This window comes from Girardinichthys multiradiatus, chromosome 18 (assembly GCF_021462225.1).
Source record: "Girardinichthys multiradiatus isolate DD_20200921_A chromosome 18, DD_fGirMul_XY1, whole genome shotgun sequence".
Classification (NCBI taxonomy): Eukaryota; Metazoa; Chordata; class Actinopteri; order Cyprinodontiformes; family Goodeidae; genus Girardinichthys; species Girardinichthys multiradiatus.
The window spans coordinates 2,380,900-2,408,407 of NC_061810.1; the positions used below are offsets into that span (position 1 = coordinate 2,380,900).

At 39.1% G+C, this 27,508-nt stretch overlaps 1 protein-coding gene across 2 annotated transcripts in view; it reads right to left on the bottom strand.

The window, feature by feature from the left end:
* nf1a (neurofibromin 1a) overlaps positions 1-27,508 on the bottom strand; it is a 309,684-nt gene that overhangs the window by 232,097 nt on the left and 50,079 nt on the right. For both annotated transcript variants that reach the window (XM_047391263.1, XM_047391264.1), the window contains exons 6-15: positions 18,372-18,439; positions 18,201-18,276; positions 10,817-10,974; positions 10,551-10,724; positions 8,015-8,143; positions 7,829-7,903; positions 7,603-7,734; positions 7,302-7,424; positions 7,028-7,141; positions 5,688-5,767 (exon numbers count right to left, since the gene is read on the bottom strand). In XM_047391263.1, coding sequence (XP_047247219.1) covers positions 5,688-5,767; positions 7,028-7,141; positions 7,302-7,424; positions 7,603-7,734; positions 7,829-7,903; positions 8,015-8,143; positions 10,551-10,724; positions 10,817-10,974; positions 18,201-18,276; positions 18,372-18,439 — 1,129 coding nt within the window. The remainder of the gene's footprint in view (positions 1-5,687; positions 5,768-7,027; positions 7,142-7,301; positions 7,425-7,602; positions 7,735-7,828; positions 7,904-8,014; positions 8,144-10,550; positions 10,725-10,816; positions 10,975-18,200; positions 18,277-18,371; positions 18,440-27,508) is intronic.

The following is a 27,508-nucleotide window of genomic DNA, read 5'->3' on the forward strand; positions in this document are numbered from 1 at the left end:
AAAGATGTCAAAATAATTTCTTCCCTGTGTGCACCAGCAAGGTCTGAAGATTAATTGGTGCAAAGCTCATGTCTGTACATCAAAAGGTTTAGGAAAGGTGACGATTCGAAAACATGTGAGTTTAAGGATTTTCTGCTCTGATTTTTTCTCAAATTCCTGTAGGTGGCCCATTTATGGTGTTGACTTTGCTTTGTTTCGGGGCATGTTACCGGAAATCCGTTAGTCCCACATCAATGAGGGTGACATTTTCTGAATCGTGAAAGAGCATCCTACGTTGTGATATATAATTTGTGCCAGTATAGTGAAAATTAAGTGAGTGAGGAGAGTTTATTTGTTCTTTCTCAGGTTATTCAAAAACCTAGAGCATACACTCTACCAACTGACGAATTCTGCCATTGGATTACATTATAAAAATAAATACAACTAGAAAAATTTGCCTATCCTACAAAAATGCAGTGTGAATGCTGTAAGCTGAATTTTTTAGCTGAAAGCTGGCAGAAACAAGCTGAAATTGACTAAAGATAATCTGCTGAAATTTTATGAATTAGAAGAAAACAGAAATGCTAAACTCTTGTTGAAAGCTGGCAGAAAGTGGCTAAGGTTGACAGCAGAATATCAGCTGAAAAACCATCAAAGCACAGAAACGGTTAAGAAAAACTGTCATCTGATCTGTTTAAGCAGGAAGACTATTAGCTATAAAACGGCTTAACAATCTAAAGTTACCTCAAAACTACTTGTTGAAAGAGTTGTTGAAATGCAAAAACTGACAAAAACTTTAAAAAAGCAGGAAAGAGCTGCCATAGATGAGCTGAAAAAGCATAGACTGAAGCAAAAATATAGCCTAAGAAGTTCAAGTCAGTGCTAAAATACATAAAAAAATAGGAGAAATTTCAGAAAAAATTAACTAACAACAAATACGCTGAAGAAACACAGAAACAAACAGGAAATTGCCTAAAAAACGCAAAAGTGTTCTTTAGCTAAGAGAGGAGAAAGATAACCTACAATCCTAATGTTAGCATATTGGCTATCACTAGCATGAAGGTTGATATTAATTTAACCCATCTACCATGCAAAAAGCAATGTATAAGCTAAAATTAGCTAAAATGCTAATGCTTACTACAGCGTATATTCAGTGACGTTTATTTTGTAGGGTATGTCTAGGTGTTGCTTTGAAACTTCAGTATAGTTTTCCTTTTAAGTCTGGCGTACTTCCACTAGATATAAAGAACCTCCTTGCAATTCTAAAATCATTGTGTATGATATTAGCTTAAAAAATCAATACAAACTATGGAATGCTGAGGCTTTTATTTTGAAAGTTTCAGTAAGCCTTATTTCAAAGGACCAGCATAGTCCCATTTAAAACACTGGGTGAACTCCAACAGTAGTGTAATGCCCAGTCCTGCAATGATATATAGTTTAAAATGTAAATACTTTTATTTTGTAGAGCATGTTTTGTCTTATTTTGGAAGTCCAGCAAGGTTGTCCTTTCAGGTCTGGGTCAGTTCAATTAGTTGTTCTAAAATCATTGTCTATGCTATTACAGGTCCTTCTCAAAATATTAGCATATTGTGATAAAGTTCATTATTTTCCATAATGTCATGATGAAAATTTAACATTCATATATTTTAGATTCATTGCACACTAACTGAAATATTTCAGGTCTTTTATTGTCTTAATACGGATGATTTTGGCATACAGCTCATGAAAACCCAAAATTCCTATCTCACAAAATTAGCATATTTCATCCAACCAATAAAAGAAAAATGTTTTTAATACAAAAAACGTCAACCTTTAAATAATCATGTACAGTTATGCACTCAATACTTGGTCGGGAATCCTTTGGCAGAAATGACTGCTTCAATGCGGCGTGGCATGGAGGCAATCAGCCTGTGGCACTGCTGAGGTCTTATGGAGGCCCAGGATGCTTCGATAGCGGCCTTTAGCTCATCCAGAGTGTTGAGTCTTGAGTCTCTCAACGTTCTCTTCACAATATCCCACAGATTTTCTATGGGGTTCAGGTCAGGAGAGTTGGCAGGCCAATTGAGCACAGTGATACCATGGTCAGTAAACCATTTACCAGTGGTTTTGGCACTGTGAGCAGGTGCCAGGTTGTGCTGAAAAATGAAATCTTCATCTCCATAAAGCTTTTCAGCAGATGGAAGCATGAAGTGCTCCAAAATCTCCTGATAGCTAGCTGCATTGACCCTGCCCTTGATAAAACACAGTGGACCAACACCAGCAGCTGACACGGCACCCCAGACCATCACTGACTGTGGGTACTTGATACTGGACTTCTGGCATTTTGGCATTTCCTTCTCTCCAGTCTTCCTCCAGACTCTGGCACCTTGATTTCCGAATGACATGCAGAATTTGCTTTCATCCGAAAAAAGTACTTTGGACCACTGAGCAACAGTCCAGTGCTGCTTCTCTGTAGCCCAGGTTAGGCGCTTCTGCCGCTGTTTCTGGTTCAAAAGTGGCTTGACCTGGGGAATGTGGCACCTGTAGCCCATTTCCTGCACACGCTTGTGCACGGTGGCTCTGGATGTTTCTACTCCAGACTCAGTCCACTGCTTCCGCAGGTCCCCCAAGGTCTGGAATTGGCCCTTCTCCACAATCTTCCTCAGGGTCCGGTCACCTCTTCTCGTTGTGCAGCGTTTTCTGCCACACTTTTTCCTTCCCACAGACTTCCCACTGAGGTGCCTTGATACAGCACTCTGGGAACAGCCTATTTGTTCAGAAATTTCTTTCTGTGTCTTACCCTCTTGCTTGAGGGTGTCAATAGTGGCCTTCTGGACAGCACTCAGGTCGGCAGTCTTACCCATGATTGGGGTTTTGAGTGATGAACCAGGCTGGGAGTTTTAAAGGCCTCAGGAATCTTTTGCAGGTGTTTAGAGTTAACTCGTTGATTCAGATGATTAGGTTCATAGCTCATTTAGAGACACTTTTAATGATATGCTAATTTTGTGAGATAGGAATTTTGGGTTTTCATGAGCTGTATGCCAAAATCATCCGTATTAAGACAATGAAAGACCTGAAATATTTCAGTTAGTGTGCAATGAATCTAAAATATATGAATGTTAAATTTTCATCATGACATTATGGAAAATAATTAACTTTATCACAATATGCTAATTTTATGAGAAGGACCTGTACGTCCAACCAAAAACTGACTGGTCGGGCAAGGACAATATTAATCAGCAAAGCAGCCAAGAGGCCCATGCTTCTTCTGGAAGAGCTGCAGAAATCCATAGCTCAGATGCATGATTCCGTTTACAGGAAAACTATTAGTCGTACAGTCCAAAAAATCTGGCATTTTAGGGTGAGTGGGAGAATGAGTTTCCCTGGTGACAGAATGCTTAACAAAAAGATCCAAAAGCACCTGGTTTATCCTCGGCAACAGGATCTTACAAGTCAAGTCTGACAAGCTTCCATATACAAACAAATAGTGGAGGCGTTAATTTCCTAAACAATCTGGGAGCAAAATGTGTAACCTGAAAATCAGGTACAGTAGCTGACTGAGAAATGATGCTGGTGTATTGATGTAGACCAAAACCTGCTTTTAGGAGTTACAGTGGAATAAACCTTTTCTACCAGCAAACTCCAGATAACTTTTTTTTATTTTTTAGTAAAGTGTTCACCTAACTTGTTTGGTTCTTTACTTTGAAAACAAGCAATCAGGTAAATATTTCCCAGCCCATAGATTAGAATATATCTTGAAAAGGATTTGAAAAAATAACCTTTCAAATGGGTTACCAAAACATGTCCAAACTGCATGGGACATTTACCTTATGACAATCTACATGCTCTCTGGCACTGTTTGCCTGTCTATGGCTTCTGGCTAAAAGTATGTGAATCACAAAAGTAAATATGGAAACAAACAGATGCCACATCCTTACTGTAGTTTCAAGCATTGCAAAAAAAAAACAAAAAAACGAAAGAATGAAAGGAGTTTAAATATAGTGCATTTTAAATGTTTATAGACTATGTTTCTTTGGAGAGAATGTCTGTTTGTTAAAACATCCAACAGAATAACTTCATCACCTAGTGGTGTAGGGGTATGGGCATTGCCACCTCGGGATCGGGGGCATGGGGATGCTGGTGCCAGGGCGGTGCTGTCCCTATGCCGACTAGGCATTTGGGTGTTGCCCTGGGGTGGCAATTGGCTGCACAGGTGGGGGCTGCAGTGTGGCTGGGTTGGGGGGACTCTGTTCCATGCATCTTGCTCTGTGACTCTTTGACCTCGGGGCTGCTATCATATGCCTTGCTGCCGACCTACCTCTGTGTACGGGTGACCTGGCGAAGCTTTTTGTTTTTTATGAAAGCCCAGTTCTTAATAAAAAAAGAATCATTAATGATAAAATGGCAAGAAAAAAAGAAAACTTTCTTCTCAACAACAGGATACAGAAAAAAATAAATATGGTGACTCTTTTTCTTCTCTTTTCTTTAACCAACATCAAATTTCAAACCTCTTTTTCAGTGTTGTTGAGGCAGGGGCTGCTGGAAAAATGGGGGTTTTGGAGGGAATAAAAAAAGGTTCAGATCAAAGAATAAATATGTGTTGGCTCAGTCAATGCCTGAATCTAAAACCAATTGAAAATATTTGGCAAGTTAGAAAAATTAGATAGTTCACATATTGTATACATACTGCCTGATTCTGAACTCTTTTGCAAGCAAGAACGGGCAAATATTTCAGTCGCTAGATATATTCAATTCAATAATACTTTATTAATCCCAAAGGGAAATAAAATGTTGTTATAGCTCATATTATGAATGTTTCCTCAAATAGTCATTGTGAGAGGACGAGATTTTTCCATCGCACAATTAAGCCATGATTTTCCGCATTATAGCTACAACACATGACTCTGTCACAGTGATTAGACTTTATGACCTGTATAGAGTCACATGGACCTCCGTGTTATTTCTCTTTTCAGGCAAGAGAAGAGGAGCAACAGCTACAGTCAGGATAAATGCCGCGTTCGACTTATCTCGGAAGTCAGAGCCCGAAGCTGGGACTGACGTTGCATCCCAGTTAAAAGTTTTCTAGTTGCAGGACGGAAAACTGTGGGATTTGTTATTTGATTTGGTATTAACTCCTATTAGCAATACAAATGGATGACAACATGCATATTTGTATTGTCTATATCCATACAGGGTCTCCAGCAGCCACTGTTCGAGAGACAGGGTACACCCTGGACAGGTCTCCAAGTCATCCCAGGAGAACACAGGGTCACACAGGCCATAGTCCTACCTAAGGACACTAGATATATAAAGCTGTTAAGAGACATACTCAATTGTATAATGCAAAATGTTTCAAATATAGTTTTATAACAATGTGCTCCCCAAATGATCTAATCTCAGTTACTCCATTTGAGCTTTTGTAGGATTTACTGGGCAAACACATCCAAAACCATAACTCACAATTTTCACGGATTAAAGTTTTGCTATGGATTGCTTGGTACCTAAAAAAAGCAAGCCCAACAGGCTATGGTTGGTAGGTTCATATCTGCTAGTAGTAAACTACCAGTAAACAAGCAGAAAACGTTATTCAAACTGGATCTAAATGATAAAGTCCTTCTAATATATCCAGGTATTTTCTACACCTCATCTAAGAACTTTTTCTTCTGAAAAGCTTTATAATGCACTGAGTTTCAAATGTGTCATTAAGAGGTCATGGGAGTGTTCAGTACCTGATGTCCCAAAATGTCTCAATGGGGGCATCAGGGTTCCACAGCTCTATGGTCTCTGGTTGGTGCAGAACCAACAGAGCCTGCAAATTGAACAGGATATAAAGGTAAAAGAGAAAAAAATAAATGAGTTTTACGATTAAGAGGCAGAAATTATATTAGTGCATTCCTGCCTTAACATAAAGCATTCATGAATAACTATCACAAAAACATTACTTAATGCAAATTAAATTTGTTAAATGTTTACTGCATCCTGTAAATACCACAAAATTCCCTTTGTTATAATAACAGTAGATGTTTTGAAGGCTATGTTATTTTCAATTGTTCAGAATTTTAAAAAATGCAAATGAAAGTTTAATCATCACATTTATTGCGCAAAAGATTTTTTTTCATATGACACGTAAGTCCACCTTCAGATAAGTCCATGAAAAAGATCAACTAAAAACATTGCCTTAACAGATCACTTTGTTATTCACATGGTACAAATCACTCCAGTGAGATTAAAGCACTGTATGTACTTTTCAGAGCATGCAGTGTAACTGCTGAACCAAACAGATCACATCATCTTGCTCTTCAGCATTGATTCAGCTAAGCTATAGTCAGAAGATGTGTGTGGTGCATTTTCCCTATATTTGGCTTAGCTCTGTGTAGCAGTCCTCATTAAATGCTTTACTTTCAAGCAACATTGCTGTGCACCACCCTCAACATGTTATGCTGATCAACATATTTCTCAGGTCAGACGGATCCTGAAGAATTGTAAAGTTGCACTGCTCTGTTTGTACACGGCAGACGGCATCTTTGCTTTGTATGTAGGGGTGAGTCAGCTTCAAACGCCCGATACCGTGTCAGCATGTTTCAGGTGATTGTGAGGCATAAAGGACACCTGCAGATCACAGATTGAACAAATGATCTCTAAAGTGGCTCAAGGCTCATGGTAGTCGAAATAAAATAAAGCATTTTAATAGTTATTCTCATTCAGTCACCAAACATGTTTTCCTTGCTTTGTACAAATTTATGAGATTGTACCGAATCCTGTTTTGTTGAAAGGAAGCAATGACTCAAAGTCATTTGGTGCTGAAGGGTCAATCATATTGAATCCGTGTCTGCAGCTCATGTGTTCTTACATAGAGGTTTGTTGGCAGTGTACTGAGATGTGTATCATGCTGGCCAACAGAGATACTCACCCCAGCCCCTCCTTTTATTTCATGTTTCCAGACAAAGCCAACAATTTATTAACTTGGGCATTTTATTGTAGAAATTCATATTTAAATACATAGATGGCTGCTTCTAAAAAAAAAAACCAAAAAGAGTAGCAATGAGAACAATATGGGCAAAAGTCTGACCTCCATGGCTTCTTGTGAGAGCTGAGTAGTTGTGTTCAAAGAAACCAGCTGTACCAAGCCAGTGATGAGTTCTGCTGTACTGCTTTGGATCTCTGAAGCTTGCTTCACTGGATTCTACCACATAAACAAGCGTTATATAATATAATTTCCACTTTTAACAGGTTTTGCAATTCTAGTCACACAATTAGCTGAATTTCATTTAAATCAAGATAAGACCCCAAAAATCCGGCCAAGCAAGTTAAACTATCCAGGCAACAAAGTTTGGTTGACTTACATGCAACATCAGTTTTGGATCGGCATGGATTAGCTTGACCAAAGCGAGAAGAAGGCACTTGTAACTTCGAGTGTCTTGCTCTGTGGCTTTCTCTTTGGTCTTCTTCCCAATGAACGTCAGACTCTTTAGGAAGACAAAAGGCACATTGGTTCCCATTACTACTACTACTACTACGACTACAAATTGCATTTTGAAATTTCTTACCTCAGAACGGTCTTTTGACAAAACGTTTGACAAAAAACACATATTTATAACAATTATTACAATCTGTCAGTTATATGGCTTGTTGTTATCAGCTCACCGGTGTCATGCGAAGAGGAGCATGAGTGCCAGTGCCTTGAATCACCCTGTTGAGGGTGTCTGAGAACATAAATCGAAGTTCTCCAGAGTAACAGTACACTTCATCAATTTTTGGCCACCAGTCTAGGTGAGACTGAAAGTAGGCAACACAACAACAGGTATAACATGTCAAGAAACAAAAAAAAAAACAAAGGTATGTAATCAGTAAATTTACTCTATACACTTACATTGATAATAATTCTGTGCAATGAGTTCACCAAGACAAAGTGGAAGGTTGACGGGGAAGAAGAAGCCAAACAGACCTAAAGGGCAAAGAGGAAAAATGAGGTTAAAGGCTGCAGATTTATTATAAGTGGTGTGGATTGCCTTTAATGTAACATCCATACAATGAGTTCTACTTCCTTTCAATCTACCTTAAAGTGCTGGTTGTTGTGGGGATTAATGCGGAAACATGAAACAAAGCAATCCACCATAAGCTCCACGTCAGCATTCTGACTGCCGGTCCCCCTCCAGAAAGGTTTTGCTGGGTTAAACAGCAGAGCCTGAAGGAATAAAAAAAACCTTATTCCGGTTAGATGTGGGCATTTATTCTATTGTTTATCGTGACAAATTTTTTTCATGAGAAGAATTCTAAATTATCGTGGCAATGATGAATTCCAAATAATGATGTTTGAAAACTCCAAAAACTGGATGTATATGGGATTGTTACTTTTATTATTTTCCTCAACATTTTGTTCCATGAGAGCACCAATTAACGTCAACAAATGCAAAAATATGACTGAATGCAGTTACCAGGTGCAGCTTAGTGATGAAAAACACACTTCTTTATGTAACTGGTGTCCTGAAGAAGCATATTTCAAAATGGGTATATTTTTCAAAAGCAGTATTTGTTATTGTAGTGCTATGAATGCTGTGACATACAGTCATGGTCACACAGTTACCTAAAAAAGACCGGAAAGAAGTTATAAATAGAATTTTAATATTACTTTTATTGTTGTCACAATAGTACCACAAAGTAATAAGGAAACAAAAATACAAATACTATAAGGATAATTCCTAAAACTGACCCTAAAAGCTTAATTAAACCTTCCTGTCCCTAAGATTTTAATACATATTCTGTTTAGTTTGTGGTGAGTAATTCTCTATTTCATGTTAAAACACCTCTATCTAGTGGCAGCATGAGGTATCATTGTTGAGGTCACATAATTGTAGTTTTAGTTTGTCATTGTGCACCTGGGAGGAAAACAGTGAAATGCTTGTTATACGTACTTAATATAAGACAATATATAAGTGTCTTTTTCAACTAAATTGTACATGTAAGAATATAACTCTAGGGTCACATATGTTTGTAGTTAGGTATGCTGCTAAATGTTGAACATGTACTGTGCAGGTTATAACTAACAAGTTGATGATGTTGATAAACTGAACACTACAACTTTACATATAACTATAGCAGGCTGCCTTTATTTAACTTTAATGAACAGAATAAAGCTAGAAAGCTGGTGAGAGTATACATTAACTTTGAATAAATGCTGTGAACGTCATTGGCAAAAATGAGAGCACTATAGATTGAAATATATATACATTTTTTGTATTTTTTATCAATTTCACAAAATGTGGTTCCAGTAAACAGTTTGAAAGCCCTTCGGACTCCTGGACCATTTGTTTCGATGGCTTTTTAGGTAATGTAGCGACACATAGTTGAGGGTACAAGAGAACTACTAAGATTTCTTTTCAGCTTAGACTTTGTCTTGATGCTTTAGCTGGCAGAGGTGCGAGCCTGAACTACTGAGGCTTGACAGCAAGGAAATCATGTGTTTCTTAACCGCAACTGTGGTTTGTTCAAAACTAACTAATAAAGCATTTACAAGTGTAACCCAAACTGTTGGGTCTCATCCCATCTTGTGCAGTGGTCTTCAAGAACCTCCTTCAATTTTAGCTGACAATTTTAATATACAACCACTTCTTTAATGAGCAAACAGAAAAATCTTCTATTTAAGCAGATGAAAAAAAGAAATCAGTCTCCAGTACTCCTGGTGTAGAGTCCAGCAGACAAACTGACCAAGCCTTGTGCTGATCCACTATACCACAATCATAACAACAGTGTGGGGACACATATATTCACTTTCCTACTTTTACACTAGTATGCTTAGAGTGGGGCCTGAGGCTTATTGAAGAGCTCGGGATCGAACTCCTGAGCTTTCTATTGGAAGGCTATTGCTGTAAAGTTAGGCACCACATTTCACACATTCAAATTTAACACATTAAAATATGAGCAATGCTGCTTTCTGTTATTTTTATTATAGGTAACAACAAGATCTTTGCATTTTACCATAATCTAACCCCTAAGAATAGCCCATAGACTGTTGAGTCTGCTACAGTCAACATTCAGACTGATGGATGCAGCCCAGCCACCTGAAAGTGAACAATAGCAGAGGACAACAATTTCATAAAGCAAAGGAGCTTCAAACTAACAACATTTTAGTATTTTAAGTTTTAAAACACTTAATAAGTAGTTTGCTCTACAAAAGTGAAACAAAACTGAACATTTAACATTTACTTTTATGGACAACAAACATTTGCAGTAATGTTTTTGCAGTGTTACACAACAAACACTTTAACTGAAAGGTGGAAAGATAAAATAAGGATTAGAAGGAAGTACAGTAAAATCCAGTTACCTCAGTTATATGCTGTAAAATATTTGCTATTTTCTGTTATTTTTAGAGAAATATACATCGGTGGATTTCTTCAAATTAGTGCTCATACTCAGTAACTAAAATAATCAATCACACATAAAAAATGCTTATATTGATTTTACTACATGACTTATCCTAAGGATGAAGTACGGCTTCTGTATATGACAAATATCTTAATGGCTGCAAACAAGATAGAAACAAAGAAGAAGGAGATAGCATTCCAATATTATCCCTTTTCAATAAGAAGTCAGACCTTGAGATCCATGACAATGGACTGGACCAGAAGGAAAATGGTTGAGTGATCCTCCCAGTTGATATAAGTAGAAGCTTTGCAAAGCTTGACACAGGCAATGGCAGCGCTCTCCATCAGCTGTTTGCTGCCTCCCTGGCCGGCTAAAGCTTTCCGCAAATTATCCAAAAAGAGTTTCTGTGGACACAACATAGAAGTGAAGTATGTGATTGATGACAATAATGGTCTGTTTACAAGGATGGGTGTTTGAGAGAGTTCCTTCTGTCCACCTTGTTGGCCTTGCTATCTTCCACTGTGTCTTTAGAGATTGTATGTGTAATCTCTGGGCAAAGTATGAGGAGGATTATTAGAAGAGGCCATACAGCTGCCTTCCTCTTGGCACTCTCTGCAAAACTGTCTACCAAGTCAAACAGCTTTTCTGCAGCTTCTGTGCATAAGACAAAACATATATTAGTTCCAATTCACAACAAATGTTCCATCAAGGCATTATACATGAGAAGCATTTTTTTAAGCAATAAAATATTCTGTGACAAACAATCCAATTTGATTCTAGATATAATAGTCTGATTTATAAAATAATACCAATTGGACAGAAATTATCTATCTAGGAAGCCTAGTCAAGTCCAGTAAACGACTTTGCAGCTATCCTTCCTCCTAAGAAAGCAGTGGAAAAGGAATAACTACCTTTTAACAGAAAGAAACCAACACAGAAACAGGCTCTACAGACTATTGCTATTTTTTTTTTTTATCAGAAAGACCAATTAAATTCAGGAAAAGTTATTGCAGTGAGAATTCTGATAAAAATTCAAAGGTTATATTGTTTTTAATGTTAACTCGTCTTCACTGGCTAAATGCAGAATAGAACTTAATATTCTCCTTTTTCAATATAAAACACTGCATAATCAAGCTACATCATTATCCAATAATTCCATAAGTTCACACTAGAGCAATTTGCTCTCAGACTGCAGGTTCACTGGTGGTTCCCAGAACTTCTAGTAGAATGGGAGGCATCTTTAGTTATCAGGCTCCTCTCCTATGAAACCAACTCCCAGTTTTAGTCCTGAAGGCAGATACCCTGTCTACTTTCTGGGATAGGGTTAAAAGTTTCCTTTTTGATCAAACATATATTTACAGTGGCTAAGGTTACCCTGAGCTAACTCTGTAGTAATGCTGCTATAGGCGTAGGCTTATAGAGGACATAATGAATCTTGTTAATTTGCTATTTCTCCTACTACTTTCCATCTATGCATAATAGGCAACTAAGTTTATTTTAAAACAGACACTACAACTGGTGTGCCATTTCTGTGCTTAGGATTGGTCTTCTTCATGTAAGAGGTCATTAACTCAGTTATTACTTCCAATGGCTTTATGCTCTGAGTGTTCTTTTTCAACAGATGGAAAAAGAAATGATTCCATAATTGTGCATTTCACTTTGTCCCTTTACTGGACAGACCCACTAAAGGAGCAACTGCTGTGACTATGGACCTGATCTTCAAATAGGGGGTGCAAAATGCTTGTACAAAATAATAATGGCACGTGCAATAAGTAGGAGTGTTGCATGTGATTTTTAAAGATTGCGCTTTGAATGGATAACAGGTGCAAAAGAGGTACAGACCGCCCTATTTAAATAAGGAAATTCCGTGTGCTACTGGCTGGCTGGCTGCTACTGCCCCTAGCGGAACTAGAGGAAAAGCAAACAAAAGCTGTGTTGCTTGAAACATGCCTGGATTGTTGCGCTGCATCGTTATGAATGATCCAGTTGCTGATTTCTTTTCCTTCTGTTCTATTTTGCTCCTGCTTTTCTGGACTCTTACAGTTTAACATTTCTCGTCACTATTCACAGCAGTAAGTTTGTCATTGCAGCCTGTGCCCTGACTAAATTATTTGTGCAGGGCGCCTCTGAGTAATTGCGCATGCAGAATGCTGAGTTTGAAGTTGTTATGTGAGCAGATAATTTATGTTTGGGGTTCGGACAAACCCAGAGAGGCAAAGACTACATACTGCTTCGCCTTTAATCAAAATATTGGATTACAGGTTATTGCGCAGGAGGGCCGCGCTGAGTCCAGAGCAGCACACGCATTCCGCCATCAGTGCGCACACAGGGCAGGTAGTCTAGGCTGACAACACCACAGGAATGCACAGCTTGTTTACTGTGTTGCTCGACCCAATTTGCAACAAATTGGCCAATCAATATTAACAATACAAAAGACAAACATGTCTGTCAGTTAATTTATTAGAGATTTGTCTCCCTTGATCTTTTAATTATTTTCATAAACTCGCAGTGTTCCTTTTTTTGGGAGTATATGTTTAAAGAGTTCAGCATCGATGATAAACAGCCACAATATTCAAGCCTGAATGTAATATTAGCAACATAAATATAGTTTGTTGTAGGAGTTGGCAATCTGTATGTTGTAGCTTTGCTCATTTTAAAATGTCACATAACTGTCCTGCAAAGAATGTAAATCGGACATTTATGTAATTATTTTCCAATGATTTAACTGAATTCGTTTGGTTTGTTTTGCCAATATTTTAACAATATATAACGTGTTTCATTGTTTAAATAGTGTTTTGGTGACACAAAATAATTTTTCACTTTATAAATTCTCCCCTGCCATATATTCACATTTACACAACATAACCAAAGTGATTCAGCTCCACTTGCTCTGCAATGACACAATGTTACTGTCAATAATGCAATGTGATTTGTTTAGTGACGAGGCTAAAGCATACACTGTCTTTGTAACAACATGGAATAGGCTGCCTTAAAATGGTGATTTTTCACCTGTTAAGTGACTTCAGCCTCCAGTTTGCAAATAAAGGATTTAATCTGCCTTATATCTTTATTTCTTTCTTATTAATTATATTATCAACATCAAAGCAGTGGGTCCTTCGCATGATGTGCAAATGCAGTTACAAAGGCTGTGCGCGCTTGATCAATTATGTGCGCACACCTCTGCATGATCAGGTTTTTGCACGTTTGGCAACAGATGATCTCACTAACAGCAATGATGCGTTGGAATAATCCAGGCGCAAGATTAGCTCCAAATCAGAGTTGACATAATCCTACATAGAATCTTCTATTCTCATCTGTTTTTATTATTTTTATTATTGACAACCCAAATCTGTTGACACATGTTAGGAAGATTCTCTCTCCGTCATCTGTAATTCAATGCCTCCTTCTGGCCACAGTGACATCAGACATTTTTGCGTGCCAGTTGGTACCTGCATTTCAAATGTGCTAAATCTAAATGCAATAAAACAGCACTGCAATCCGTCTGAGGTTTGATAAATGGGTGGTAAAGATTACATTTGCATATTTCCCTCCCACAAATTTGGGTGATTATCATATGTTTTGCATATTCATGTGGGCAAACATGCAAAAAAGTTTGCACCTGCTGTTCAGCTGATTTTACACACACAATGTGATTAGCACCTGGGTTGTAGATCAACAGGTTTGCATGTGGTTTTGTACACACAAACCTTTTGAAGATCAGCCCCTATATGTACTAATTTGTATGCCATAAATCTAGATGCACAGTGAATTTGACTCAAATATTTTTCCACTAGCTGAACTAATGTTGCCATTAACTATGTATTCAGGTTTGTGTTTCAATAGAAATGCTTCTGAACCACTGGTATTTTTTTCTGCATTTGTTTTCAATGTTCTCACTGGCACTGAGCCTGGTCAATTCAATTCAGTTTTATTTATATAGCGCCAATTCACAACACATGTTGTCTCAAGGCACTTCACAAAAGTCAGGTACATACATTCCAATTAATCGTAACCATTGAACAGTGCAGTCAGATTCAGTTATTTATTCAAATTGGATAAAAAGTTTTTCTGTCTAAGTAAACCCAGCAGGTTGCATCCAGTCAGTGACTTGCAGCATTCATTCCTCCCAGATGAGCATGTAGAGACAGTGGACAGTCACTGGCATTGACTTTGCAGCAATCCCTCATACTGAGCATGCATGTAGAGACAGTGGAGAGGAAAAACTCCCTTTTAACAGGAAGAACCCTCCAGCAAAACCAGAACCAGGCTCAGAGTGAGCGGCCATCTGCCACGACCGACTGGGGGTTTGAGAGAACAGAGCAGAGACACAAAGAAGCACTGATCCAGGAGTCCTTTCTATGGGAAGGAAAAGTAAATGTTAATGGATGTAGCTCCTTTAGTCGTTTCATCTAGAAAGAAAGAACAGATAAACTCTGAGCCAGTTTTTAAGGTTAGAGTATGAAAGAGAGCACATAGAGTTAGTCACAGTAAAAGCTCAGTCAATCGCCATGTCTAGGAGAGAGAAAGGGTTAAACACTAAAAGACAGGGCCATGTGGACCATCTGTAGGAGGTGAGCATGAAGTTGTTGCCAGCACAAGCTCGGACGATTCCCCTCTCCAGAAAGGTGTCACAGGTAGATACAGAGTCAGGCCGGGTGTAGCTTCTAGGAAGAGAAAAGAGAGAACAAAGTTAAAAGTTGAAATAACAGCAAATAATGCAAAATTGGAGAGTAGTGTGATAATGTAGCAGAGAGAGAATGTAGCAGAGAGAGTGAAAGTGGTCATTATGTCCTCCAGCAGCCTAAGCCTATAGCAGCATAATTACAGAGATAGCTCAGGATAACCTAAGCCACTCTAGGTAAGGTAAGTTTATTTATATAGCACTTTTCAGTAATGAGACACTCAAAGCGCTGTACATACAATTACAATACAATCACAAAGAACACAGAAAAACAAATCAAATGCAAAGAAATCTATAAATCTATGAATCCTTCTGAGAAATCTAAAAATCTCTGGTCAATATTACAATGATACAGATAACATAAATAGTCCTTTGGGTTTTACTGGTAAGAGCTGGTTCTAAACCAATCTTTCTAAAAAGGTAATTATATCATTAAGTCCTCTATGTAGGAGAAAGCATCTTGTGCTAAGAAGTCTCATCATTCCACTGAATTCTAACTAGTGAGGCTGAGTCACTGATACAAAACAGCTTTAATCCACATTTTCAGGTGCTAGTAATATATTGCTTTTACTGCTGCTGAAGTTTAACTAAGTAATCTAATTAAGAAAGCTGGGTCATTGGTGTAAGAGCAGCTAAAGTCCAAGTTACTAATAATGTTTGGTTTCGCTGGTAAAATCTATGAAAAGTAATGAAATCACACATGTAGGTAAAGTAAGATAGGAGGAGAAAAAAATCATATTTCAAACTCTATTCTTAGAATAGAGTCTGAAACAGTACAAAAAACCTCAGCAGGGGTAAGCAACACACACATAAGTAAAGATTCAGCAAGGGTACGGTAGAATATTGAGGGTGCGAATGTAAGTCTGAGTGGTTTGCAAGAATTAGACTGTCAACACTGATAGAAGCGCCATTGTCCTTGAGAAGAGAGGTGGAAGTTTTATCAATCGGCCGCATAGTCCTATCAGCACGCAGCTGGTAGGGGAGTGCTGGGGAAGAGCGTCATGTTTATAAAACATCCAGGAGATATTTGTCGATAGCGAGTTAGCAGACGTTGCCAAGGCCACATTGGGGCACCAGATTTAGAAAAACAATAAATGTTGTGGTTCAGGCAGTTGTGAATTTCCAACCACCTTAAGAGTTTTACTGGTATGTCTCAATCCAAATAGCCAAATTTCTGGTATTTTCCGCAGATCTGGAGCGTACAACTTCTCCAAGATTATATCCCTTAACCTCTGAGTCCAACCGCTGCCAGGCTGCGATTCTGTTCAAGAATCGTGTCCAGCTTGCGATTTTGCTCTCTCAACACAGTGTTGATCGCTCCACAGACTCCATCTAACATCGCAGGCAGCTTTGGAATGCTTTGAATAACCGCCCACGTTTTGCGAATCACTCGATAAGCCAGGTAACCACCAACTCCAAAAAGCAGAAATTCTGTTATCAAAGTCCAAATATGTACACATTTTCTACGTCCTCGACCGACATTGTAGTCAGGCACACAATCTTCCACTGCTGTCAAGAATTCATTGTGTTTCCAGAGAAGAACGTCATGTCTGGACAAGAGGGCCTCCTTTACCCTGTCTTCCCGTAAGAAAAAAAGAAATTTGAGAGTCCAGCTGACCAAATCCATAATTTACAATACAAGTTTGGAGGATATGCAACGCGAGGCTCTGAGAAAAATACAGACAAAGCAGAAGCAGGGATCAGCAGGGAGGGAGGGAGAGAAAATGCGTGCGTCTTCCACCGAGAGCAAGAGAAAAGTAACTATAAGGTTTATCAAAAAGGAAAGTTTTAAGCCTAGCCTTAAAAGTAGACAGGGTGTCTGCCTCACGGACTAAAACTGGGAGCTGGTACCACAGGAGAGGAGCCTGATAACTAAAGGATCTGCCTCCCATTCTACTTCTAGAGACTCTAGGAACCACCAGTAAACCTGCAGTCTGAGAACGAAGTGCTCAGTTAGGAACATATGGACCAATCAGATCTCTGATGTATGATGGAGCTAGATCATTAAGGGTTTTATATGTGAAGAGGAGAATTTTAAATTCTATTCTGGATTTAACAGGGAGCCAATGAAGGGAAGCTAAAGTAGGGGAAATATGATCTCTCTTTTTAATTTTAATCAGAACTCTTGCTGCAGCATTTTGAATCAGCTGAAGGCTTTTAACTGCTTTTTGCGGACATCCTGATAATAAAGAATTACAATAGTCCAGCCTTGAAGTAACAAATGCATGGACTAGTTTTTCACCGTCACTCCTGGATAGGATATTTCTAATTTTGGCAATGTTCCGGAGGTGAAAGAAGGAAATCCTAGAAACCTGTTTAATATGGGATTTAAATGACATGTCCTGGTCAAAAATAACACCAAGGTTTTTTACTTTATTACCGGAGGTCAATTTAATGCCATCCAGGTTAAGTGATTGACTAAGCAGTTTCTTTTTTAAAGACTCCGGTCCAAAGACGACAACTTTTGTCTTGTCTGAATTTAGAAGCAGAACATTTTAAGTTATCCAAGTTTTTATGTCTTCAAGACATGCTTGTAGTCTATCTCCTGGTCCTGCTGAAGGTTTGTTCCAAATAAAAGAAAATTATTCAATTTCAATGTTGCTTTTTAATTCTTAAAAACATCATAACCGTGGGTAGGGTGCTGCTCTTGGTCAAGAAGCTTTAACTTATGTAGTGAACAAAGTGGCCAAAAAGAACAGGTGCTTCTGTTTTTTTCTTCTCAGTGTTACTGACCAATGTTATGTTCTATGGGGTGACTGTGGTAGGGGTTCGTACTGAAACTGGTGGGTTGCCGGTTTGAACCCCCACTCAGTTCGTCTCAGTCCTTGTGTCCTTGGGCAAGACACTTCACCTTGGGCTTGGTGGCGCTGATTGTAAGGCGACCTCACTTCTGTTAGCCTGCCCCAGGCCAGCTGTGGCTACAATGTAGCTTACAACTGTCAGTGTGTGAATGAATGGGTGGATGACTAATTGTAGTGTAAAGCGCTTTGGGGTCCTCTTGGGGGGCGCTATTCGAGTGCAGGCCATTTACCATTTCTTGCTTCTTTTTTTATTCATTTAAATTATTTCAAAATAATTTAGCCCTGATTGGAATTCACAATAAGAAAATGGTGATTTAGGTTTTGGTAAAAGCTGTGAAAACCTACTTCTTCAGAATGACAGGTAGGTCCAAAGTTAACTGATTTTAATCTATACATACCTGCCATATCTGTCTGAGGCCGTTGGTATAGCATAGTAAATTCGTCTGGATAATTTTCTACCCAGTTCCAAAATGCCTGCAGTGAAAGAACAGGAAAAATTGTATTGTAATATTTGTTCCATACACATGAAGGAAGTGGTTATAATATTCTATATTATACTGGGAAAACACCTTCTCTAAACTGTTGATGACAGCAAGCTGGGCAGGTTTCTTGAGAGCCCGGAACTTCAAGACTGTTTCTAAAGAAAAAACAAACAGCATTACATACAACTCAACATTCCTGCCGGACTGACAAGAGATCTTTTTATTTAATAAAATTTTTTATTAAAAGACAAATAAAGAAGATACCCCTTCTATTTTTATTTAAGAGATTTCTACATGTTTTTCTTTTTGTATCTTAAGAGGAAAAACAACAAAACAAAAAAAGGGGGAAAGAAGAATATATACACTTGCGCATACCTGCATACATACGTACTCATGCATAAAGATTAAACATTTGTGTAAGTAAATAGATAAATAATTAAATAATAAATAACGGGGGGCATCACGTGACCTGGCCAAGATGGCAGCTTGGTGAGGAAGCTCCAACAAGCATCATCACATGAACGGTATTTCCCCAATATAATAAGACTTTTCCTGGATGACAATAGAACACTAATATGCCAAAGCCATCTGCAACAAAGCCGTGTGATAATTGTATTCGATAACTAAAAATTGACGACAAAACACATTCGCCTAAACCAGAAGCAGCGACAAAACGCCTCGCACACTTGGATGCTAAGACGGATGATCCAGAAAACAGAGGCAGAAGGAAAATCGTCCCACGCTTAGCTAAACGAGAGGGAGAAGAGGGTAATCAAACACTTATTAATTTCATCCACAACAAGCTCTTGATATGGCTGGAGCTAAGCCCTGAAAATATGTTCACCTTGGAATGGGCACAAAGCACACTGGCACCAGCCACACCCAACCAGACCAGAGCTATTATCATCCGCTTCTTAAACTTCCAGGATAAAGAATTTGTCTACCGAGAAGCTAGACAGTGTGATATAAAGTATGATGGGACCAAGATCACTTTCGCACAAGATCTGTCAGCAGAGACAGCCCGGGTTCAGTGCGGGTTCAACACGGTTATCAAGCTGTTTTTGGAGAACAACGCCGTCCATGGATTTCAACACAACCCCTGTAGACTCAAAGTTCTGCAGAGCAAGATGCATAGCTTCTGCACTCTACAGTTGGCTAAAGCATTTTGAAAGACTATCACTCTCCAAATACATGGATCACGCTAAATGGCAACTTCTAAATGACTCTGTGTTACTCAGGTGACTGTATACTTCCCCCGAAAGTTTTTTTTTTTTACTTTGCACATTTATCTAGCTAATTTGGCATAGGGAAGTAATAGAAACAGTTAACTTTACTTAGGTTAAAAGAGTTTAAACATAAGGAAAAATAACATCACTTAAAGATGAACCTGCAAATTTCCAAGTATTACATATTTCATTTTTCTAAGTTGGGAAATTTGCTATAAGTAAATTATTAATAATTACTAAAATTAATAAATGTTGGTCCAACAGTCTAGTCATCAGTGACCATGCAGTGCAGTGGTATCATTTAAAGTGTACTTGGGTAACTTTGGTCATCCTCCAAGATGGAGATTTCAAACCTATCTGCTGCAAGAAGAAGCATTTTTTAAACATTTGGGAATGTGCATTGATAAAAAATTTATTTCTTTAAATTAAACACCATCAAAACTTCAGAAAGTATTAGATGGGAGGCCTTTGAGGCTTATATTAGCGGTGAAATAATGAGAAAAAACAAAAAAGAATCAAGAATTACAAAAAATAGAAAATCAAATTAAGACAGTTAAAATGGAAATTTTGGCCCTAAAAAATTGATACAACTGCCTATTTTAAGAGCTCGTTATGACAAAATGGCCACCAATAAAGTTGCTAAAAACTTCATGTGGATAAAACAAGCATACTACGATCAAGGTGAGAAGGCTGGAAAACTTGGCATGGCGGAATAAAAAACGACAGACTGAGAGGACAACTCTTAGTATTGAGTTTCCATCTGGCAGTTTAATTGTATGCCCATCAGAAATAAACAATACCTTTAGAAACTTCTATGAAAAACTACACTGCTCAAAAAATAAAGGGAACACTGACACAAAACAGTGTTACTCCAAATCAGTCACACCTTTGTGGAATCAGTGTCACCAGTTAGGTAGTAACACTTATTGTGAATCAATTTCAACTGCTGCTGTGCAAATGGAACATACAACAGGTGGAAATGAGAGGCAATTAGCAAGACAACCCCTATAATGAAGTGATTCAGCAGGTGGTGACCACAGATCATTTCTCTGTTCTCGTCCTTTCTGGTTGAACTTTTAGTCAATTCTTCATTTTGTCATGAGGGTTTTTTTTTACAGCCCACTGAAGTTGCTCAGGTAGTGCAGCTAATGCAAGACGGAAACATCAATGCAAATGGTAGCAAGATTTGCTGCCCCTCTCAGCACAATGTCCAGATCATGTAATAGGTACCTGGAGACAGGCCATGACACCAGGAGACATGGAGGGGGCCGTAGGAGGGCTACAACCCAGCAGCAGGACAGCTACCTCGTCCTTTGTGCAAGGAGGAACAGGAGGCTCGCTGCCAGGGCCCTACAAAATGACCTCCAGCAGGCCACTAATGTGCATGTTTCTACTCAAACTGTCAGAAACAGACTGCATGAGGATGATATGAGGGTCCGACGTCCACAAATAGGGCCTGTGCTTACAGCCCAACACCATGCAGGACAATTGGCGTTTGGTAGGGAACACCAAAATTAGCAGAATCACCATTGCACCCCTGTGTTCTTCATGAATGAAAGCAGGTTCACACTGAGCACATGTGACAGAGTCTGGAGACACTGTGGAGAACGTTATGCTGCCTGCAACATCCTCCAGCATTACTGGTTGGGTGGTGGGTCAGTCATGGTGTGGGGTGGCATTTCTTTGGATTGCCACACAGCCCTCTATGTGCTAGCCAGAGGTGCCCCGACTACCATAAAGTACCGGGATGAGAACCTCAGATCCATTGTGAGACCATATGCTGGTGCAGTGGGCCCTTGGTTACTTCTTATGCATGACAATGCTAGGCTGAAGTGTGGCTGAAGTGTGTCAGCAGTTCCTGCATGATGAGGGCATTAATATTATGGATTGGCCCGCCCGTTCCCCAGACCTGAATCCAATTGAACACATCTGGGACATCATGTTTCGGTCAATCCACCAACACCACATCACACCACAGACTGTTCAAGAGCTAACTGATGCTCTAATCCAGGTCTGGGAAGAGATCCCTCGGGAGAACATCCGTCGTCTCATCAGGAGCATGCCCAGGCTTGGTCGGGAGGTTATACAGACACATGGAGGCCACACACAACACTGAGCCTCATTTTGACTTGTCTTGAGGAATATTCACTGACGTTGAATCAGCGTGTCATGTTATTTTCCACTTTCATATTGAGTATGAATCCAAATTCAGATCTCCATGGTGCAATGGTGTAAAGGGCTGTTCACATTGATAATTTTTCTCTTATTTTCTTCTCAATCAATTGCACTGTGTTAATAATAAAGTTTTTCAATGAGAATATTTAATTAATTGAGATCTAGGATGTGTTATTTTAGTGTTCCCTTTAATTTTGTGAGTAGTGTATATAACTCAGACAAAACAGCAGATGAAGATATCTAAAAGGCATTTCTTGACCAGTTAAAATTTAAGGCTCTATCGTGGGAGGAAGAAACAAAATTTAATAAGCCTATTGCTGTAGACAAAAATAAGTGAAGCCACAGATGACATTACTAGTGGTAAAGCACATGGGCCAGACGGCATACCTAGAGAATTTTACAAAGTCTTCAAACAAAATTGCAAAACCTCTTTCTAATATGTTCGAAGGATACTTCCTTAATGGACCACTTTCAGATACACTTAGACTAGCCAGATTAACTCTAATTCTGAATCCAAACAAGCACCCAACAGAGTGTACATTATATAGGCCAATCAGTTTAATGAGATGTAATACAAAGATCCTCTGTAAAGTGCTCTCAAGAAGACTAGAGAAATACCTTACTCAATTAATACCCAATTACTCATTTAATACTTACTGGTCATCAATTAATACTAGATGACCAGCAAGGTTTTCTACATAAAAGGCAGGCATAATATACGAAGAGTTTTAAATATACTATATAAAGTACACATTGCTAGAGATACTGCTATACTGATTCTGATACTATCAGTAGATGCAAGCAAGGCATTTGACAGAATAGAATAGGTATACTTATTTAAAGTTCTTACTAAATTTGGAATTGGTGGGGTCTTCCTTAAATAGATTAAATTACTATATACCAACAGTTGAAATCCTAACAAACAACAATTTCTCCAAACACTAACTTACAAAGATGTTCTATGCAGGGCTGCTCCCTATCTCCAATTTCATAATGGCCATTGAACCACTCGCAATGGCCAAACGACTGCACCTAAGAAACCTGGAGATGCAGAAAGATCCCGTGTGATCATCGCCAAGCTGCATTATGATGGAGACGCTGCTGACATTCTGAGGAGAGCCAGGAATCAAGCCCCACTGACCTACAATGGTAAAAGAATCGAAATCTTCCCGGATTACACCACCAGCGTGGCCAAGGTGCCAGCCGCTTTCTCGGATGTACGGAAAGCTTTACGAGGACAAAGTGACGTGCGCATTGGATTACTTTATCCAGCAAGATTCAAAATTACATACAAAGAGGACAGTAAAGAGTTTCTGGATCCCGTGAAGGCCATGAAATACATAAACAAGACCATCATCAAACAGCCACTGGAACTGAAACATAAACTGAACTGTGATCGTTAATATGGCACATCTCCCTTGATGCTCAAATGCTAACTATGAGTATGATAGACAATCTTACGTTTCTAAACTGACCTGTCTCCTGGAAATGTGCCCAACATTACCACTTCTAATTAACTTCATTGTATTAGGAAGTCGCAATTAGGTCTGCCTCATGGTCATGGTTTGTATTAATATTACTAGAAAATTCTACGTTGTTTAAGTACGTACATTTATGCTCACCTGGAGGAGCCTGAACTCCAACACTCTAACCTTTCTCATTTTCGTTGTTGTCGTACACATCCAAATTTTTGGTGTGCTTGTTGCTGCTTATTATAGTGGCCAGGGACTTAAACCCACTACATTGCACTATGTTTGCAATACTTTTTTTAAATACTTGTTGTGCTTTCTGCGTTCTGATCCTCTTGTTCCCAGAGGATCTTGTCACATCCAAAAAAAACAACAGAGCACTTGAATCTTAGTCGTGGCATGCTTGAAAATACTGCTCGGCAAAGCAGTGGTATTTTTATTTTATTTCATCACTTTAATTTTCGGCATCCATTTTACTCAAATGTCTGGTACCACCCATCGGTTGACCGTCTCAGCATCTAATACAGCTTGACATTACCATATATTTTTTAAATTGGTTATGAATACATTAACGGTAACAAGTTACAATGTGAAGGGTTTGCATAGTCCAATCAAAAGAACGAAAGTATTGTTGCAACTTAGACAATCAAAGTGTCAGGTTGCACTTTTACAGGAAACACACTTATGAGATCTGGAACATACAAAATTAAACAAGTCTTGGGCTGATAAAGTTTACTACTCCTCACATGGTTCTGGTAGGAAAAGAGGCGTTGCCATATTAATACATAGGCAAATTAACTTTATTGAAACGTTAGTACATAAAGATAGAGAGGGTTGATTTATATTGGTAAATTGGACAATCGATGGAACAGCCGTTTCCTTTATACATGTATATGCTCCCAATGAAGACGCACCAGGGTTTATGAAGTCAGTTTTCAACAGGATTGCAGAATACAGCTCCGGCATCCTAATTATGGGGGGTGATTTTAAGTGCGTAATGTCAAGTCTAGATAGACAGTCAGCCTCTTAGATCCCCATACCAAAGATGGGAAAAATGCTTAAAAATCTATCTGTGGAAATTGGATTACTGGACGCGTGGCAATCCAAATTCCCAAAGGAGAGAAATTTAACATTTTATTGAAGCCAACAAGCATGACAGTTTGAATGTGACAGTTTTTATTGGATTGAATTGACTATATATTTCTCAAAATGAATTCGATCTGTTTGCTTTGTAAAGTGCCTTAAGAAGATAGTTGTTGTTAATCAGAGCCATATAAATAAGCAGACTAGAATTAAATTCACACCATAGGACATTGTAGTAATAATAAATGTTGCAAATGTTAATCAATTTTGTTGTTCAATAACATGCTTAAGTAATTTAATAAAATAACTTTTTATTAAATTATATCTGTTAGGTATTGTCCTTTGAATACCAGCCCAATATGGAAAGTGGTATTAAAACAAAAGAGTGATTCAACCAGTGGAGGAGTTTAAGTATCTCGGGGTCTTGTTCACGAGTGAGGGAAGAATGGAGCGGGAGATCGACAGACGGATCGGTGTGGCTGCCACAGTAATGGGGGCGCTGTGCCGGTCCGTTGTGATGAAGAGAGAGCTGAGCCAAAAAGCAAAGCTCTCAATTTACTGGTCGGTGTACGTTCCTACCCTCACTTATGGCCATGAACTTTGGGTCATGACCGAAAGAACGAGATCCCGGATACAAGCGGCTGAAATGAGCTTCCTCCGTAGGGTGGCCGGGCACTCCCTTAGAGATAGGGTGAGGAGCTCGGCCATCCGGGAGGGGCTCGGAGTAGAGCCGCTGCTCCTCCACATCGAGAGGAGCCAGTTGAGGTGGCTCGGGCATCTATACCGGATGCCTCCTGGACGCCTTCCTTGGGAGGTGTTCCAGGCACGTCCCACCGGGAGGAGGCCCAGGACACGCTGGAGGGACTATGTCTCTCGGCTGGCCTGGGAACGCCTTGGGCTCCCCCTGGAGGAACTGGAGGAGGTGTCTGGAGAGAGGGACGTCTGGGCGTCTCTGTTGAGTCTGCTGCCCCCGCGACCCGGTCCCGGATAAAGCGGAAGATGACGAGTACGAGTACGAGTGATTCAACCACTGGCATTCTCAAAACAGCAAGCTCTGCACACATGAAATAAGTTTACAACTTCTCCTTTAAATATAATAATTTATTAACAGAAACCATTCAACTCAATTTTGTTTTGTTAAATAGGCAACAACAATTCAACTAAAACTACTAAATAAAGTTAAGAAATAAAGAAAACTAATGAACTATGTACAACTAAAGGATAAAGGGGACCAATAAAAGCAGTTGAAAACCAATAAAAATTATGCAATGATATGATAATTCAATGTGGATATTTATGTTTAAAGATCAAGGTTTATCTTAAGGAATTTGGAAATGGGGTCAAATTAGTTTTAAAACAAATTAAGGGTGTGTTCCAACTATGGGGGATCACACTCCTCAGCCTCCTTGGTAAGGCCTATGGCAGGGTATTGGAGGGGAGAGTCTGGCCGATAGTCGAACCCCGGCTTCAGGAGCAGTGTGGTTTTCGTCCCGGCAGTGGAACACCGGACCAGCTCTAAACCCTCTGTAGGGTACTTGAGGGCTCATGGGAGTTTGCCCAATCGGTCCACATGTGTTTTGTGGACCGCAGGTAGGGCTGGAGGCCCAGGGGATGACCCAGGAAACGCTGGAGGGACTATGTCTCTCGGTTGGCCTGGGAGCACCTTGGGCTCCCCCCATGGGTGCTGGAGGAGGTGTCTGGGGAGATGGAAGCCTAGGTGTCTCTACTGATTAAGTGTAACAATTGGTATGACTTCAAACAACTAGTCACAATGCAAAATCGGAAGTAAAACAATATTTTCATAATATTATGTTTTAAAAAATAATTTGCCAAATTAAAAGGCAAAAAACGTTTTAGATAATTAATTCTTAATGTAATAATTAGCCACCATTATTTTAGTAAAAAACATAAAAGGAAATATTATTTGCCGAATTAGGAATCAATCTTTTGGACAACTGATCTTTATTTTACTTATCCATCACATGGAGTAATGGACTACTGAAATGGCAGTGAGGAATGAACTCTCACAAGATAAGGATAAGTCCTATGTAAATACTTGACTTTGCAGGTGCTAGTATTAGCAGTTCTAGCTAGCAAAGAAATATAGCTCATTTAACAACCTTTTTAGTTTCATGTGTGCTTGAAGTATCATTAATACAAATATTAATGTGTATACAAGCGCTTACTGCGCACTATCTAATGCATACGGAGCGAAAAGTGAAATGAGCTCTGTTGTAAACAAAGCTGTCTACCAAGTGGTATAAGCAGAGCAATTAGCTTGTTAGCTGCTAGTGGAGACAATATGTAGTATGTTTTAAATAATTTTTAAACCTATTTTTAGCAGGTTAGTTCAGAGATATTATAGAGATAAAATGGAGCAAACTCACAGGACGTGACAAACTCAACTAACTCATGACTGATCCACACTCTGGTCACATCTCGCATGGACTACTGTAACTCTCTTCTTTTTGATCACCCCATAAATCCACTCATAAACTCCAGCTGGTCCAGAGCTCTGCTGCCCGGGTCATCCCCAGAACATCACCCAGCAGTCACATTTCACCTGTACTTCAACAGCTCCACTGGCTCCCAATCAGATACCGCCTTGAATTAAAAATCTTGCTCTATACATTTAAGACTATCAATCACCTTGCTCCTTCAAATCTTTCTGACCTCCTCCACATTAATACTCCCTCCCGGTCTCTTAGGTCAACCTCCTCTATCAACCTCTTGGTGCCTCCTACTCGTCTGATCACCATGGTCCTCATCTTCTTTGGATTCCTTTTTATTCTTTTTTTTTTTGCTTTTGTAGGTGACCTTGAGTGCCCTGAATGGTGGCTTAAATAAAATGTATTATCATTATTATTAATATCATTGACTAAGTCCTGCTGTGTAGTCCTGAGGTAATCCTTCACCTTCCTCAAGATCATTGATGCCCTAACGAGGTGAGATCTTGCATGGAGCCCCAGACCGAGGGAGATTGATCGTCCTCTTGAACTTCTTCCATTTTCTTATAACTGAGCCGACAGTTGTTGCTTTCTTACCAAGCAGCCTGGCTATTTTCCTGTAGCCCATCCCGCCTTGTGCAGGTGTACTTTTTTATCCCTGATGTTCAGGTGTCTTTTATGCAGATAACGAGTTCAAACAGGTGCATTTAATACAGGTAATGAGTGGAGAACAGGAGGGGTTCTTCAAGAAGAACTAACAGGCCTGTGAGAGCCGGGACTCTTATGGTTGGTAGGTGATCAAATACTTATGTCATACTTAGACA